This window comes from Xenopus tropicalis, chromosome 9 (assembly GCF_000004195.4).
Source record: "Xenopus tropicalis strain Nigerian chromosome 9, UCB_Xtro_10.0, whole genome shotgun sequence".
NCBI lineage: Eukaryota > Metazoa > Chordata > Amphibia > Anura > Pipidae > Xenopus > Xenopus tropicalis.
In genome coordinates, this window is record NC_030685.2 from 59,890,935 (window position 1) to 59,909,120 (window position 18,186).

General features: G+C 39.1%; 1 protein-coding gene across 1 annotated transcript in view; it reads right to left on the minus strand.

Moving 5' to 3' along the window:
* Positions 1-1,874: 1,874 nt before the first annotated feature.
* iqca1 (IQ motif containing with AAA domain 1) overlaps positions 1,875-18,186 on the minus strand; it is a 99,524-nt gene continuing 83,212 nt past the window's right edge. Inside the window, exons 12-19 of the mRNA XM_012971325.3 lie at positions 18,034-18,098; positions 16,451-16,533; positions 16,255-16,362; positions 12,443-12,642; positions 7,904-7,990; positions 4,462-4,639; positions 3,744-3,982; positions 1,875-3,250 (exon numbers count right to left, since the gene is read on the minus strand). Of these exons, the coding sequence (XP_012826779.2) occupies positions 3,125-3,250; positions 3,744-3,982; positions 4,462-4,639; positions 7,904-7,990; positions 12,443-12,642; positions 16,255-16,362; positions 16,451-16,533; positions 18,034-18,098 (1,086 nt within the window). The 3' untranslated portion in view covers positions 1,875-3,124. The remainder of the gene's footprint in view (positions 3,251-3,743; positions 3,983-4,461; positions 4,640-7,903; positions 7,991-12,442; positions 12,643-16,254; positions 16,363-16,450; positions 16,534-18,033; positions 18,099-18,186) is intronic.

Sequence of the window (18,186 nt, forward strand, 5' to 3'; positions counted from 1 at the left end):
TATTGCATGATCCCCTTATATATTTATACATACATACCATATCCCACCTTAAAGGAGAATGCAAGTCAAAATTTAAAAAGCATACTGCCCAATAGTCCTCTTATTGTTTAGTAAAAACGCCACACTTTTGGCTCACCTAACCAAATATTTACTCAGTCACACTTACTTCACATTTTCTAGAACAGGCAGCCATCTCTAAAAAGGTATTCTCCCTTCCTTTCCCTCCTTGCTTCATACTGCACATGTGTTTCATTCCCTCCCCCCCTCCCCTCTGCCAGATCCACTTCTGATTGGCTGGTGGGCATTTATAGAAATGATAGTAGTCTTTTTGAAGCAATCACACAACTTTTACCAGTGCAGGGCAACAGTGCATTATATTGTATTTTAATAACTTCAAAGCATTTTACTTTTTTGGTGTTACTGTTCCTTTAAAGGTAAACAACCCCTTTAATATCCCTTTGGAGGATTGAAGACCAAAGCTGCACATATTTCAGAGGTGGCCTTACCAGAGCTTTGTAAAGGGGACGAATGATCCTCGTTTCCCATGAATCTATGCAAGACAGTACCTTGCTTCAGCTAAGCTTATTATCTACAAGTGCCTTCAACCTTGATATGGTACATGGGTTGCTGTGTTTTCCCTATACTGTACATATGGAAATCATTGTTTCTTTAATAATGTGAATCTTGTGCGCCAACTCTGGGACCTGCATCATCTCCCACCCCTCTCATTACTGAGGTTGACAGAGAGGGAGGAGAAGGATCCTCCTGCCTCTTGCCAAATTACAGAGAAAGGGACTTTGAACAATGAGGACACATCTGTACCCATTCATCACAGTGTCAGTTCTTCCTGTGCCAAGGGCAGAATGGAGGAAGGGGCAGCACCCTGTAATCATCACACTCCAAAAATGCTCATCTCAGTACAGAATTCTGTCTGCACCTCCATTTTGCCCTGTAATCCCCAATACTCCTCCAGTCCTGGCCACACACAGTTCTGTCAGACACAGCTGTACATCTGTACTTTATCAGTGCCCCAGGCACTTAACAATAACTACATTGCTCTCCACCCCCTATTAATCTGTCATTATGCATTAACACTAACACACCATGTCGCTCTTACAGTAACACTAATCACTGCCCATTAGATTATCAGATTTTTTAACCCTTCAGGCTTGTACACCAGCAAGCTAAATCTATAATAAATTGGTTAAAATAGGAAATATTTCCACAAATATAGACTTTTGCAAAAATATATATAAGAATTAAGCTAATTAATTTACCTCAATAACCATCTTTTCCTACATCCACCCTGACTGACCGTATTTAGGAGTCAAGATCTGATAAAATTAGGATGTATGAGCTCAGTTTTATAGTTACATTATGTGTGTTTTCACACGTTTAACTGCTACTTATATTAGACATGGCAGCTGACATTTTAATTGTGAATATGCTAATGATCCCGCTGATTACATGTTGGTTCTAGCCTCGCTCATTCCAATGCAGAAGGCACACAGGCAACATATATTAAATCCACACATTTGACTTATTTCTCGTTTTATAATATATGGCTGCCTTACTATAATATATGTAAATATCCTCTTTGCCTTAATTGTTAACAAGTGGTTAATTCAAATAGGCAGCAAAGGAAAAAGTGAATACGCCAAAAGGAAACATTTATAATCTATATTTAAAAAGCCTGCTTGTTGGTGGTACCAAGGCAAAGGATCATGCCACCCTAGGAAAATAATCAGTACCCTTCCAATTGACTTGTTCTGTGGTTTCTTTAAGGACTCCACCTTTTAGCTCTGTCACTGAATCTTGTTCCCATGATGCACCAGCTGTTCTCCCCGTGGTGCAAGATAAATGAACACAATTAATTAACCAGGTACAAATAATTTATTAAGAACCATTACAGCACTGATGAAGGTCAGACAGGTATTGTACAAGCAGGTTCATGTATGTAATTATATATATATATGTGCCTATGTGTATACACAAAGACACACTAGAATTTATACATCAAATATATAAACAGTGAATTTATCAGGTGCCCCTAAAATTGAGAAAATGGTATGCAAACCCCGGAGAACATGTAATATACAAGGACTAAAGAATACATCTTCAGTAAAGGTAATTTAGTAAGGGCCAAGCATTTCAGTCATGAAAGCATTTATACTGCTAAAAATGACTTGAAGAACAGCACTTGACAATCCTGTATATAACTAGTTTCGTATAAATGCTACCAGTGAAAAGGCTAAGAGCTGTCCAGGGGCCACAAGAATAGTTGATCTGATAATAATCAAGAACAGGGATGTATAAAGAGAGTTTGAAGGAAATCCATCTCTGAACCGCCAACTGTCATTAGGGAATAAGCGGGTTCTTCATTGAAGGCTCCAAGCTGAACATATAGAGGGACCACAGATATTTTAACAGTACTGAAAATGGACCTCACTAGTCAGTAAAAAATATAATGGGATGCCACTGGGCTTTCAACAAGACAGCAAGGACTCTCATGGGTCAGCAATATAGCAATGTACTCTGTAGAACTTCATAAATGTATCGCAGGGGAAAGTTAAAAGTCAGTCTTGGCCCATTCAGCTCCACTGACACTATAATAAATAATAATATAATAAATGTGCTCCCTTTATTCCCTCAATAATGTTGCTGCATTGCTTCTGCTCTAAACTATAGAGCATATGAGCCAGAAAGCTGTGTATACTGACAAGTTCTATAGGACTCATTTGCAAAAGTGCAAAATCTGGATGCAAATCACCATTTTTTATGCACAATGCAGCATTTTCCCCCCAAAATTCCAATGTAACAGCAGTTGCCTGCTGAGTAGCATCTGCCGCAGCTTGTATATGAATCTTTCAGGTGATGCCCAAACCCTTAAGTGTGGGGTACTTGGAATATTTACAGTCAGGGAACAGGTATGAGGGACAGGGAATGCGTAATTTGTCAGCAAAAGAAGTTACATTTACAACCTATAAAAAAGCCTGTGACTGCCACAGAACACACATGAAGTCTCCATATTTTCATTGTGATCTTTATTGTGTATGATGTTAACCTTGTTGCCGAACTGAGAGGGAGGTAAGACGTAACAGTTTAATACTGATAGCAGAGGAGCCTATTTCTTTTTTCCTTTCTTGGCTCCTTTCTTTTTTCCTTTGCCCTTGTCTTTCTCAGGATCTTCCTCTCCGCTGGCCTTTGCTTTGCTTCTCTTCCTTCCCAGTGGTGTTTTGGCATACCAACCCTGCAGCCCAAACAGGGGCAAATAAACCATTTTTGTTAGGGTCTGTATTTTTAAATGTTCTTTTAGTTACCAAGCTGATGGCAAAATCCTGATATTCATTTGCCTAGTAAGTCCCCAGGATAAAAAAAACTTTTTTTAATCTTATTACACTTGTGTCAAAATACAATATTTTTCCAAATCATTGGTTTTAGTTTTTGTGCAATGCTGTTGCAGAGTGCCTTATACCACTCTAGTGACTGCCTGTTTGCTATTAAACAGGCACACATTTTCACCAATCACTAGACTCTCTGTTCTATAAGAAACTTAAGACCTGCTTTGGCTTTTTGGCCTTGTGCTCTTGGCTCATTGTTATAATGTACTGTGTAGAGTCACAGGCCAACTGTGTTACTTTCCTCCCTATCTTCTAAAGAGCAGCAACACAGAACTTTGTTTCTGCCATAATCTTCCCTAAATCCTAACCCTTGTCCTAATGGATGAGGCACAAAGTACCCACCTTGAAAGCCTCTTCCTCCTCCTTATACACCGGCTCCTGTCGGCAGAGTGAATTGAGGAACTCAGCAGCAGTCAGTGGCTTGCGGGGAAGCTGCCCCACTCTTCTGTCATTCAACACACTCTCCACGGCCTGCACAATGTGAGCTGGGGTGAAACCATCAGTGATTTTAGCCAAAGCACTGAGATTCACAGAGGCACTGGCACTGTCGGCTCTTACGGTGATCAGCTGCTTCCACAGAACTGAGGAGACACACAGAGACAGTTATCTCCTGGGAAGACTATAATGGAGGATGAGGACAGAGAGTGTAGAGAGAATGGTGTCTACAATACTGGTACTGGGTTGATACATCCTAGTGGGTTTGTTTTTGATGGTTCTCTGGCACTATCCTTGATCCTGCAACCTCTGTCAGTTATTCCTGAATCACTACACCCAGCATCCCCCCAAAACATGCAGTGAAGTTGGCACTAATAAATTATATTTAATAATTTTCTATCAATATTTAAGTAATAAATGTCATACCCTTTCTAGTAAATCTATGCTAATAAATCCTGCTTTCAGCTTCTAAATTACAATAGACTGTATAATGCTATGTAATGATTCATTGATGTGCCCCACACTACTTGGACCCCATAAGGGATTTGGGATTATAATACATTGCCATAGCTGCTATCAGTTTATTGAAGGCTACCACTATAGAATTCCATAGCTTTTGACTTACCTAGCCTTGAAGCATAGTCTGGCCTAGGGATCAGGATAATTTTTTTATAAACTTTACAGAAAGATTTGATGTCAGCTTCAAATGGCCTCTGGCTTGTCCCCACCACAAGAATGCGATCTTCTGACTTCAGAGACTTCAGGATTTTGGGAAGGTCCTTCTTTAATCGTTTAGGGTCCAGCTAAGAAACAGTAATAGGGTAGATAAGGGAGAGTAATGAATGATGGGACAAATGATTACAGGTTAAAGGTGGTAGTTAGAGAGGTGAAGATCCAGGTTAGATACATATTTCAATTCAGAATTAATACTTAATTAACACATTCATATTAAGCGACCTATTAAAGAGCCTTACCAAACTGAAATCTATATATATATATATATCAGTAAATATTTCCCTTTTACATCTTTTACCCTGAGCCACCATTTTGTGATAGTCTGTGTGCTCCCTCAGAGATCACGTGACCAAAAATAATGCAGCAGAAAATAGTGTGGGAGTAACAGACAAAAAAATTCTATTTAGCATTACCTAATTTGTCCAATGGCACATACTAGTATAAAGTATATTTTAAAGAAAATGGTTTATTTAGATCACAGGTGTCAAACACAAGGCCCGCGGGCCAAATCCGGCCCACCAGGCCTTGCAATGTGGTCCGCACCGATCTCGCCGGCCGTACTTGCTATCTATTACGCATGTGCATAGAATCTATGCGCATGCGTATTAGATAGCAAGTACGGCCGGCCACAGTAGAATCATTCTTTGGCATAGCCGGCAGTACTTGCTATCTATTACGCATGCGCATAGATTCTATGCGCATGCGCAATAGATAGCAAGTACGACCGGCGAGATCACAAGCCACAGTAGATTCAGGAGGCGAGTGCTAAAGAGCTTGGCAGCTAAAAAATACAAAGGAGAGCGTGTGCTAAAAAATACAAAGGAGAGCGTGTGCTAAAAAATACAAAGGAGAGCGTGTGCTAAAAAATACAAAGGAGAGCGTGTGCTAAAAAATACAAAGGAGAGCGTGTGCTAAAAAATACAAAGGAGAGCGTGTGCTAAAAAATACAAAGGAGAGCGTGTGCTAAAAAATACACAGCAGAAGCTGCCAGTTCCTGGCATAAAGTGCAGGCATAAAAATCAGAATCTGCTATCTGTACCCAGCCAGGCATTTATTGACTGACTCCATCTGCCAAATCAAGCTATCCCTGTGCAGTTTACAAATTTTTCCTTCTAACGCAGATTTCCAATAAACTACATCTTTTACTGCCAATATTGATCCCAAAATGTCCAGGAAAAGAAAAGTTGACGGTGAAGGCAGACAATTTAAGTGAGTTGGTTAACAGCACTGTTAAGGAAAAGATTGTTCCACTCATTTTAAATTCACATTTCTGGTTAACGTTGTCAGTTTATGACTGTTCAGTAAACCATTCGGCCCTGGATTTTAGATTTTGGCCCCTTCTCTGATTGAGTTCGACACCCCTGATTTAGATGAAGCAGGGTTTTACATACAGGTATATATGAGCTGTTGCCCTAGCAACATCCCTTGCCCTAGCTGGTGATTTACTGGCTGAGCTGGTCAAATGTTGGCTGTAGTTGCCACCCTGTCCTCCCAATATAGGGATAATAGGGATATAGAGATAATTATTGCTGCAGAATACTCTTACATCTGTAATTAACCTTGGGGTGCCTACCTTGAGAGCTTGGGGGATAAAATCCGCCTACAGAGATGTCCTCCCCAACTCACTGATGCAGTTCTTACCCAACAGGATTTTCAAGCCTGAATTTTAACCATATATAGGTCGGGCAGGCCCACCCAAGGGCCCCAAACCATGTGCTGATAAGCTGTTGTGTACGACCAGTTTGAGTTATCGGGAAGGCATGTTTTTTCAAGCAGTGTTGCTTTAGGAATGCATCACTTATGTTATTGTAATACATCACTCAGCATGATTTAACCAATTTTATTTAATCCAGCAGCTACATATAGATAAACAAATCCTGTATAAAATGTGTTTTCTTGAGATTTTCCTGCTAACCCAGTTTTCTTCTCTCCCTTGTGTTTGCTATTGAGTCATTTCCAATTTACCAACACCAGAGGGCAGTAAATCATTCAAGCAGAACCACTGGTCTTCTATTAACCTTAGTGAGGACTCCTGCTCCCCAAAAGCAATACACTAGCAGTTTTCCAGCAATGAAATGCTAATTATTATCTTTATTTTTATTTAGCAGTGTTTAGTGTATAATTATTCAGACACAATAAACAACGGCTTCCTGGGGCCCACCAAATAGGGCAGCATATCAGTACAGACAGATTACAAGTAACAGTGCTGCTCATTTCTGATTTACCCAAATGATTTTGGGCTACAGTTCTCATCATACTCAAACATGTTATTACGGGTTCTTAAATGGGGTGTAAATACTGTTGCTCAGCCTAACTTTACTCAGATTTAACCTACACAGATTATCAGTGGTTAAAGTGATTTAGGAACTGTAGTTCAGCAACACCACACACAACAGTCATATTCTTAAAGTAACATCACACAATAAAACTTTTCTCCAGCTCTCAAGTACCAGTAATCTAATGAATGCAGGAGAATCCCACAATGAGAGTCCCACCTAATCTGTGTAACTCTAGCTACATGTTCAATGTTCCTGCAAGTGGAACTGAGAGCATTAAATAAATATTTTCTAGAGCTGATTCCCTAAACAGCACTGTGTCTAGCCATTTTTGGTTACAGGAAGGGTTGCTGGGGCAAAAACTTTGACAAAGGTGGCGAAATGATGTCATGGGGAAAGGGGTAGGGTGCTGTTAGGGTTGGGTCCATGTGTTTGGCGCTGTGATGTTGCAGGCAGAGTTGTGATTCGGCAGATTTTGACCGGTTTTACAATGTTAAAACCCAAACATTATTTTGATCCAGACAGTCCCTTAAAACACCAGGCTGTCCAGTTCAAAACCAGACAAGTAGCAACACTAGTTGTAAGTGTATATAGGGATATATCCGGGGTCAAAATTGAGCAGTAAAATCTGTATGTTTAATATCAGTTTTACTGATGTCCTTTAGGAACTCAGGATCACTTTGTCATATCTTTTTGCATCTGTAGTTAAGTTTGGGCTGCCAACAATTTTACAGACTTGGGGGCACAGGGAAAAATATCAGTTTATTTTTAATTATTTACATATATTGTTCTGCAGCACTCTGCCTTGGAATGTAAACTACTTGGTTGCTAGGGGTTAATTCTTCTAACAACCAGGTGGAATTTTTTAAATTAAAGTGGAAGATGAATAGTGCAGGGGCCTGTATATTTAAGCAATGGAAAAATTACAAAATGATCATTTAAATAAATAAATAAACAATGAGGACCAACTAAAAAGTTGTTTGGCCAATAAGTGAATAGCTACAATTTTTTTGTTACAGGGGCTTACAGATCCAAAGTCTAATCACTGGAAGTTACCTGCTTCTCTGTCTTTGGCACCTTCTTGTAAAAGGTTTTCTCAGCGTCGTCTATCCAGATGACCGATGGCTGTAGTTGACGTGCCACCTGTCATGGTCAAAGGACAGATTTATTTAGCAAACAAATAATTCCCTTCCAACCATATTACATTCAGCTAGGGAGACCAGATCACATGATATTTAGGGACACATCTATAAAATCCAGCCAGCGGGGTTGAACTGATTGCCATTTATTTTAAATGCAAGCTGTACTGCCCTGCAAGATGTATTTATTAGACATGTCCCTGCATTTTAAAGTGATCTTCTGGTCAACCTAAGGGGCCTTGGAGTCTCCAAGCCTTAATTTATGTATGGACAAGCACAGATCAGATATCTGATAGCTGGGATGGGGGGTTCATATTTTATTTGTGGCTGCCAACTTGGTCAAGATGTCTGTCCGGGCATGGGAAGCTTTGCTCAGTTTTACTGATGGATATCATTCAAAATTCTCTTTACAGCTCAGTAGACAAGAGTTAATAATTACACTGGTAAGTTCACAGGCATTTTTCAAGCCCCAACCAAATATTTTCTTTCTCTGATTTTGCTCAGATTGCTTCCCATCCCTAAGTAAATGAAGCAGAACTTAATTGCAATGGTCTGCCATACCCATGGCAATTCCAGGTGTTTAAAATGATTACTGATCCACAAAAATCCATGTAAGCAGAGTGACAATGGACCTCACAGTAGTCTAAAGGGGACCTAAAATCAGCAGGACAGGAAAGCGATAAAGGCACATTGATGCTAATTAAGATCAAAGTCAACATTGTGCTGTAAAATACAATAGGGCAAGCAACATCCATAAAGGAGTAGTGCCCTGGGCCAATACCAGTGCCAACTTTGTTTCTCTTGTGGCATACAAACATTGCAAGAAAACAACAGAGGGCATTTCAATGTTGAGGAAATGGCACACATAATACAAGCTGGTTTGTAAATGGGACCTGTCTTTAACCTCCATAATATGTTTAGACATATTATGAAGTGGAACTGAAAATGGATAATATTATGATAATATTATGAAAGTGCTAATGTGCTACTCATACAGTATCTTATGAAAAAAGGACATACATGACAACTTATGCACTCGTATTTTATCTTGAATATAATGTTGGTTTGATCAATTTTTTTTTAATCTAGGAAGGAATTTGGTTGGGTTGTAACATTTTGAAGCTTCTGGCATGAACCCAGTCAGTATAGTATGCCCGCCTAAAGGATTCAGTAATGGAGTGGCCCTGCAGATTTCCATATTGGTGGTCTGTACTTTAGCAGTAAGGTGGGTATTTCTTTTTATAGTTCACTAATACTCTCAGGTAATGAAATCGTGACTATGACTCCACTTCAAGAGCATGCTTCATATCATCCAATAACACAGTTCATTATATAATGCAAACGCAATGTATTAGGTAAGCAATTTTACAACCTAATCTAGGCTTTCCATTTAATTCAATAGCAGTCAGTGAATGCTTGCTTTTGTATATAATATTATAACCATCTGTGTATATTGTATTGAGTCAAAACAAAATGTAAGTGCACCTTTTAGCACAGCTCATATTATCTGTGAATCTGGGCCAAGCAATATTTTAGAAAAAGCAGATGTCTTTATTTTATGAGTTAAATTAATGCAATTCACTTTCAGGACCACTAGAGGTCAACCTATAATCATAGCACTTTACTAAACTTCCATACAGATCTCTCCCATTTGGATACGGGACACACAGCAGGTAAGTCTGGATAACGACATAAGAATACACATACTGTATCATACAAGAAATATACACTGTTGTACAGATACAGACAACAGTCAAGGTGTAACAGTCAATGACTACTTCAGCTTTCCATTGCAGTCAATGGTCCCCCATTGCAAAGAATGACCGACAATGGGATTGACTGGTTCCATTCAGCAGCTGCAGAGCTCAAAATGCTATTAATGGAAGTGAGCCTAAACTATAAGAGAAGACGTAACTATTCACAGGCATCATTTATATGTATCCTTCTAGTTTGCCTTGCCTTGAGATCATCGCTGCAGTATAGAGGTAAAGTCTCCATAATATTGGAACGTACATGGGCAATAAAGCCACATGAAACACTGTATTTGGTTCTGTGTGATTTTTAAATATAAGCAACATCCAAACAAAGCACTAGGTAAAACTGTAAGCCACTATCGATGTCGCTATATATTTGTACAGTCCATATCTTAATCATAGTGCCATCCTTGTACCTGCACATTACTACCACAATATAAGCACTTACAGTATAATAATAATACAGGCCATTGTGTCTAAACATTGTCAATATCTGGCCCTTCATCAGTAGTGACTTAGGGCTTAATTCTAGTGCACATGTACATTATTAGCGAGTGTCATTTCACTGCCACAGGTTACAAAGGATTGTTTTTATTACTATAGGGTAATAGTTTTCAGTAGCAATGCACTGCAAATAATACTAAATGGGTTTGCAAAATAAGGTTTTCTGGGGCACAAATAAATATACAAGAGCCAAATATGAGCAGAAAATGAACTCATAGTGATAGGTGGCCCATCCACTAGATAAATCCTGAAAATATTACCACAAAAGCAATAAAACTGTGCCCCCCCAGGGGGAATCTCTGTCATTACTGGCACTCATTGATTTGTGCAGCCTTTTTTTTCAGAGCCAGGGCCCTCCATGAAGGATTCAATGAGCAATCATACATGCAGCAGTTAACCGACATGGAGGCAAGTAAGGGTTGGAATGAAGAAGTTTGTGATCAATCGAAATAGATGTCTGGGGATGATGATGAGGGGGCCCCACACCAGGGCCCAAGGGTCTTTTTTTATGCCCCTGTTATGCCCCTATTCCTGTGTGTGGGTCCCATTAATTCACGTTCCTTTTTGACAGATAATAAATCAGGAAAGGGGTTTGCTGATTATGAAAAACACAGCTGCTGTGAACTCTGTTTAGATAATTAATTATTCCATAATATTACAGTTAGCAAAACTGCACACTGTATAAATATCTTTCCCCCACACTCGCAACTCTATCATTCAAGCGCAGTGTGGTGCCAGCGCGTCTCCTCCCTATCTCATATGAATCTCATCTGCCCAGCATAATTATGCCTTTTGTGTTAGCAAAGTTTGTTCACCTAATAAACTGCCCAATTTCCTTCCTTAGCTGTAACTTTCCTTGATTAATATGCTGCCTCATATTGAACAAACCCTCAAAAAATAAAGGAGTTCTAACCAATAACAGCCCAAGCCATTCAGAACTTCTTTCTCAGAACTAAAAATCTGGTAGACCTTTGTTATATGTTCCCTTAACAGTATGAAACAGGATTTTATACTTGCGACATGGCTTTAAACTAGGTCTGTATTTTAAAAAACTTGGCTGACTGTCCAAGCTACTCTGACTCTTGAAGGCTAAATAACCTTATTGAATGTGAATGTGCCAGACTATATATAGAGTTAGGCTTTTTCTTTGTTAGAAATTATACAATGATTGCCAAAGGTGCAATTATTGACTTATTAACGATTTTAGTTGCCATAGAATGTTGAGTAATTCTGGTGACACAAAGGCAAATTTACCAAACATTTAACCACAGGACAACTGGGCAGATAATTTGACTCCTGAGATCTCCCTTTGGAAGTTCTGGCCTGGCTCCCTAGTGACCCCATACACATAGTATGGCAAGTCATTAGTCAGCGCAGAAGTCTTTTATATTTTTAATCCATGGGAGTTGCTGAGTGCAGCAAGTCAGGGATCTTCTTAAATAAATTGCATAATTGTTCTACAGGAAGGATAGGCAGGTATATCCTTGCAGTAAGGTGTCACTGAACAATGTGCATAGCTGCACCAAAATGTACCTCACTGCCACCCCCCACAGAATGTAGAATAACTAAATGAAAGCTAAATAACATTTATACAGAGATTTTTGTGTTCCATCCACTACTCAAACACTAAATAGGTGGATGTCGAAGGTGGGCCTGAGTATGGCTGGTTGGTTGTTTCTGGACCTCTACACAATAACCAAAGTGATAAGGAAATGAACCGTATGAGCATATACTACTATGCAAGCTGCTGTCCTGATCACAAAGCTTGGGGGTTTTGACTGACATTTGTCATGAGAGGTTTCAGAAAGCATTTATTATTATACATTGTCTCGCCAGGCCAAAGCCCATGTTTGAGATATAAAGAGCTGTGTTTGGATTTTTATATCAATGCAGTGTGCCCAAGTCTTCAATCTTCTGCCCTTTGTAAATGCAGGGGTTTCAAGCCATACTCTAATGCCTCATTTTAATTTGTATTTAAAATACTTGTTTGATATGGCTTAACGCAAGTTGTAAGGCTTGCCATAGTAAAGAAAGCTATGTGTGTAAAGGGGCAGCATGACTGAATGCAGTGTTTCTGAAAGAGATATTCAAAGTATAAGATGGACCTTCCATTAGTGTACTGGTATGTTGTAGTTAAATTGTACTTCTCAAATGTTATATGATATTTGGAAAAGTTATACTTATCCTGCCAGACACACCTTTAGCACCATGTGCAGCATCATTTGCAGGCCACTCTTGCCTGGGTACTTGCCCGCAATATTTTCAGGTGACAGGTTAAACAGATTGGCTCCAGTCTCGTTGCAGATGGAATTCACAAGCATCTTCTTCCCCACGCCAGATGGTCCTGCCAGGAGCAGTGTCTTCACTGAAGGAGCCTTCTCATGCACCGACTCACAGCCTGGGCAACAAGGAGGGGTGAAACAAAATCCTAAGAACTTGTACTACTTTATCCTGTGGTAGCCCTATTTATGGCGGAGCATGGCTATGCTCTGTTTTAATGCAAAAGTTCCAGCCAAAAGTTTCTTCAATATATGAAGTAAGTTGGTTTGATGGAAGCTCAGCAAAGGCTAAGTGCTGCATTTATGTAATCTAAATACATTGATTTGCTTGTAAATTCAGCACATTCTTATTACTATTTGTAGTTTGTGCCCCCTCTGTAGTTGCCATGATCATAGTATAGATGGCATAAAGCATTCCATCTAAAACTCCCCCACAGCAGTTTCATTCAGTGATTAAACCATATTTATAGTCTAGCCCTTTAAGTTTTTCTCTAGCCATTTAAGTTTTTCTCTATTGCAAGACATGTTTGCATACTTATTGTGATTGGTTTCTTTTCAAATGACTAATTTACAGTATGGCTTGAACCATCATAGGTCCCAGGCCAACATAGTGTTGTCTAGATTTCCTGAGTGACATAAAATTGTCAGATCATAAAATCCAGTCTATGGTTAAGTCTTATGTCCCCTTCTCTAAATGTTGGATGACTTTTTTTTTTATTTAACTCAAAAAGCCCCCCAAGTAGCATTTCTCAGCATAGCATAAGCAGGCATGGGCGTCCACAGAAGGGGGCAAGAGGGGGCACTTGCCCCCCCCTGGAAAAGTAGCAAAAAAAACAAAAACCTTACTCCGTTTCTGCACTTTCCCCTCAAGCCCGTTTTTGCTGTGCTCCGATTGGATCTTTCTTCTTGTGGATTCACCAATCAGAGCACAGCTTCCTTGACAGACAGTAAAATTGACCAATCAGAGCACAGATGCACACAGGGATCGGGAGATTTTGCAAACTGGAAACAGAAATAAAGACTGAAAAGATGAATCTGCAGCTGTAACTTTACCTGAGAACCAACTCTCAACTTTTGCTGCAGTTTTCATCCCACAGGTACTATACAGTTCTAAAGAATCACTAGCTGACATTAAATTGTTTAATTTATAATCTATCCCCTACCCTAACACATGGAGGGTAAGTTAACTCTTTCCCTCTGAAAAAGCTCATTGTGAGTTTATATATGTGTTGTTGTTTTTTGCACTTACTATTTTTTTTTTTTTGTCATTGTTTTGTTCATTTATAGTAAGTTACAGTGGGGCCAATGTTGTGTATCAGTGCCAGTGTTATAGTGCCAGGGCCTGAATATCTGCCATCTGTACCCACTGCTCCTCATGGCATATAATGTGCTGGGTTTGTAAGTACGGACTGCGTCTCACTGTATATAATGGGGAGTCAGTACCCACTGCCTTTCTTGCTATAAAACTAACATAAACACATCTAAAGGGGTGGTTCACTTTTAAGTTAACCTTTAGTATGTTATAAAATGGCCTATTCCTAGCAACTTTGCAATTGGTCTTCCTAATTAATTTTTTTGAATAATTTGCCTTTCTCTTCTGCCTCTATACAGATTTCAAATGGGGGCCAAAAAATATTGCTCTGCGAGGCTACAATTTTATTATTATTATAATTTTGTATTACTTATTTTTCCAAGTAGGCCCCTTAACTATTCATATTCCCATCTCTTGTTTAAATCACTACCTGGTTGCTAGGGTAAATAAGACCCTAGCAACCAGATAGCTGCTGAAATACCAAATGGAGAGCTGCTGAACAAAAAGCTAAATAACTGAAAAACCATTAAAAATAAAAGTGAATTCGAATGCGAACTAGCCCTTTAAGCTAACTGATCCCAAACACAAATGTTTGCAGATCCCCTAACAGAAGTGCGCGTATGAATACTTTTACTACTAATACTAAACATTTTAGGGTAAAAAAAAAAAAGCACCCCCACCCGCACTTTTGTACAGTATCCCTGGGAGTCAGTGGGAACGGCAAGAGGTAGTTGGGAGGTTAACTTTTTACGTCAGCAGTGAATCCACTAAGTGTCACATTAGCTATAGGTCAGTCTGTGTATGGGCCATATTTAGCCTCCCCTAGTATCATCCTGCAAAAAAAAAAAATATATATATATATTTATCTGTTGCAGGATGATGCTAGCTTACTTGCCCCCCCTTGGAAAATTTTCTGCGGACGCCCATGTAAGCAGGTGTGCCAGGGCTTCCATGATCAGCACTTGCTGGCCATATTAACACCCAGGGGCTTTCTCTGTTGTGGAAACAGAGTTGCCAATTTCTTTCAGTCGTGTCTCTCTCCAGTAGTTGTGCTACCAGGATAAATTAAATAGCAAGCACTTCACAATTCATTTACCTTTACTCATTACCACTAATAATCATTCATTTTACTCTTTGAACTTCAGTAGACAAGACAAGTACCTCTGCCTGAGAATGTGATATGATAAAGTGCTGACACACTTCACATCTCCTGTGTTTATTAGCTGCACTGGCCGACACCAGAGCCTTACATCTGCCTCTCATTATCCCCCTCTGTTCCCTTCTCTCACAGCTGTCAAACACCCTGAGAAACAAGGCCAAGACCTGCTCCCTGATAAAAGATAATATCCAGCCCAGACCTGACCTGCCCTACACAGCCATCCCCACATGTGTTATACCAGGCCGGGCCGGAAGACACCAAGTGAATGATTTAAACCCCACAGAGAGTAATATTAACTGAGACGAAGAGTCTCAACAAAGAATCAACATATTTAAAAAAACTATTGCAATTCCAATAAAAATAGTCCATAAGGAAAATGGTCCAACTGCCTTATACACAGGAAAGACTGTACCAGATATTTAACAAATAATAATATAATTGGAAACAGATACATATTAACTTATTCAATTGTCCCTGCTCATGTATGTTTTTTTGGACATAAGGAAATATTAAAGGCTTTTTGCATTATTTATCACAATGAAATTCCGGCATTTCTGCACTACAACTACCAGCAACCAATGTTGCCAGTCACAGGGATGGTGGGAGTTGTAATAAAGCATCAGCTGACAAGCCACAGGCTAAAGATCAGTCTGCAGTGTGAATCCCTAGAACTATTTTCCCTGCAGGTTCTGAGAAACATATGGATGAGGAGGTAACTCCTTACTAAACATGAGCCTCATATAAAGGTAATGCTGTGTCTCCGGTCTGCCTATCAAAGGAAACTCAAGTTCTGCTTAAGCTCAGAGAGGTTCAGTGGCTGGTAAAGAGCTAATCATTTCCAGTCTGTGATTACAAATGCCTAAGAGAAAGTATCTGGTTGAGGTGGTATATGGAATGTTGGCCAAGCTACATTGCAACAGAGTGGTCATTTGACTGACAAATGCCTGCCCCACCTTATAGGCTGCTTCAGACTTTAGCAGTGGAAGATGCTTGGTTTCCCCACTCAGGGTGTACTACACAGCAACACCAACAACTAAATTACACAAAAGTGGGAGGTTAGTAAATACAGTATATGGTTGCTTCCAAATTCACAAACAGGGCACATTTCAGCATATCTGCTCAGTACAACAGCTAGATCAGTTTTATTAGTTGGTTATAAGAACAGCTGTCAGATAGAATATTCTTTAAATGGCAGATGCAGTCTAGGACCCCATTGTATCCTGCACCAATGGCAAACAACCCAACTAGTTCTGCTCTTACCAAGTGGAAGAATTCCATAAAGGACCAGCAGCTGTTTGACATCACTTAGAGATGGCATTGGCTCAATATCAGCTTGCCGTAGAGTGGTGCCAAGATAGCTGTATTCACCTGCAGGATAGAAACATACACCGTATTAATCAGAAAGATAAGAATTATGTTATTCATGGAACATGGGGGCAGCTCCAGTACTCCTTACCTAGATAATCTGACAGCTGCACGGGCTTTGGTTTGATAAGGAGACCTTCTGTAACAAGTTCTTCATAAAGTGAATCGATGGTCCTGCAAATAAGATATTTTTGCTTCTGAGTGACTGGTAAACCATGTTCAGAAATAACAAGTGCATTTAAATGAAATGCCATCTGTTTCCTCCCTATCTTAAAGAAATAATACACCTTCACTTCTCCAGCAAAGGGCAGCCATATTGTGGAGGAATCCATTTTCACCAGTTTGGAAGAAAGTAGTAGTGGGTGATTTTTATGTATTTATATTCATCACAGATTGCTCCCTTGTTTTTCCAGTGTGGGAATCATTATATATATATATATATATATATATATATATATATATATATATATATATATTATATATATATATATATATATATATATATATATATAAAGTGTAAGAAATCATTCATCTTGGATGCCCTTTGCATGGAAGACCAGAGAACAATCTCTACTTTTGTAGTTTATTAAAATGTAAATGTCTTGGTCTTTAATGCAATTTAAATGTGTGCACTGCTTTTAAATGAATGTAGTCTATTCTCCTATTTTCTGGCACATTATTACTTGCCTGGGTATATCTACCCCCTTAGTTCATAACAAGATTACAGAAAAAAGGAAAATATCAGTGTATGAGTAATTCAGCCAAGATATATAGGACAGTAAATAGGGTTTTCGCCTCAACAGTTTGGTTTTTATTAGGACTTTTCAGTTCTCAACTGTCTGTTCGGGTTTCAGCCTTGTGAAACCTGAACAGTAATTTGACCAATAAATGAAAAACATTTAAATATCTTTTTTCTATCAACATGGTTTAGTTATCATCAAGTACAGTTATTTTCTTATTATTAAATAAAGAAAGAATGAATCGGTCAAAAATGAAATTGTCTTTCTAAATTAGCCTTGTTGTATTTCAGAGCTTTCTGGATATTATTATTAACATTTATTTATAAAGCGCCAACATATTCCGCAGCACTGTACTTTGTTTCTGTATAATATATCCCATACCTTTTATTAGAGAACTGAACTTACTTATCAGGCAGAATATAGATAGAAATAGGGTTGCCACCCATTTGGTTTTGAACTGTACATCCCAGTTTTTCAAAGGGCTGCCCATTTCAAAGCTTTCTGCCCAGTTTAAAACATTAAGAAAACTGGACAGAAATCCAACCAACTGCATGTAAGTGATCTAATAACCCTTCCCTGGTGGCATTACCCCCTCCAACATCATCGTGCCAACCCACAATGCAATCAGCCCCACCATCAGTGTTATGATTTAGCCACCAGCAAAGGTGGCAACCCTAGCCCCCCCAGTTCTTATATGGTTGAATAAATGACTTATGTGGCTTAATAACAGTTGAATTTCGTATCAGTGTGTTCCTCATTTTTACACTGATGCTCAGTGTGACTTCAGGCTTGAAGGCAACAAAGCTTTGCAGATTGCTATAAGATCATGAACTTCTTAGAATATAAGCTTCAAGCCCAACCAGGGAGGCAGCCCCACAGTTTGGGGATCCCTGTATAGGGGCTTACATGCCTTACACTGTATGAATAAACTCACCTGTTGGGAGTAAGATCTTTTTCCTTTTTCTTTCTCTTTCCACTTTTTTTCCCTTTCTTTTTTTTCTAAAACCAGAAAAGACCTTGATTATTGCCATATCTAGCATGGACTAACATATTCCTACATGGGAAACCCTGCTTGTACGCTTTTGGC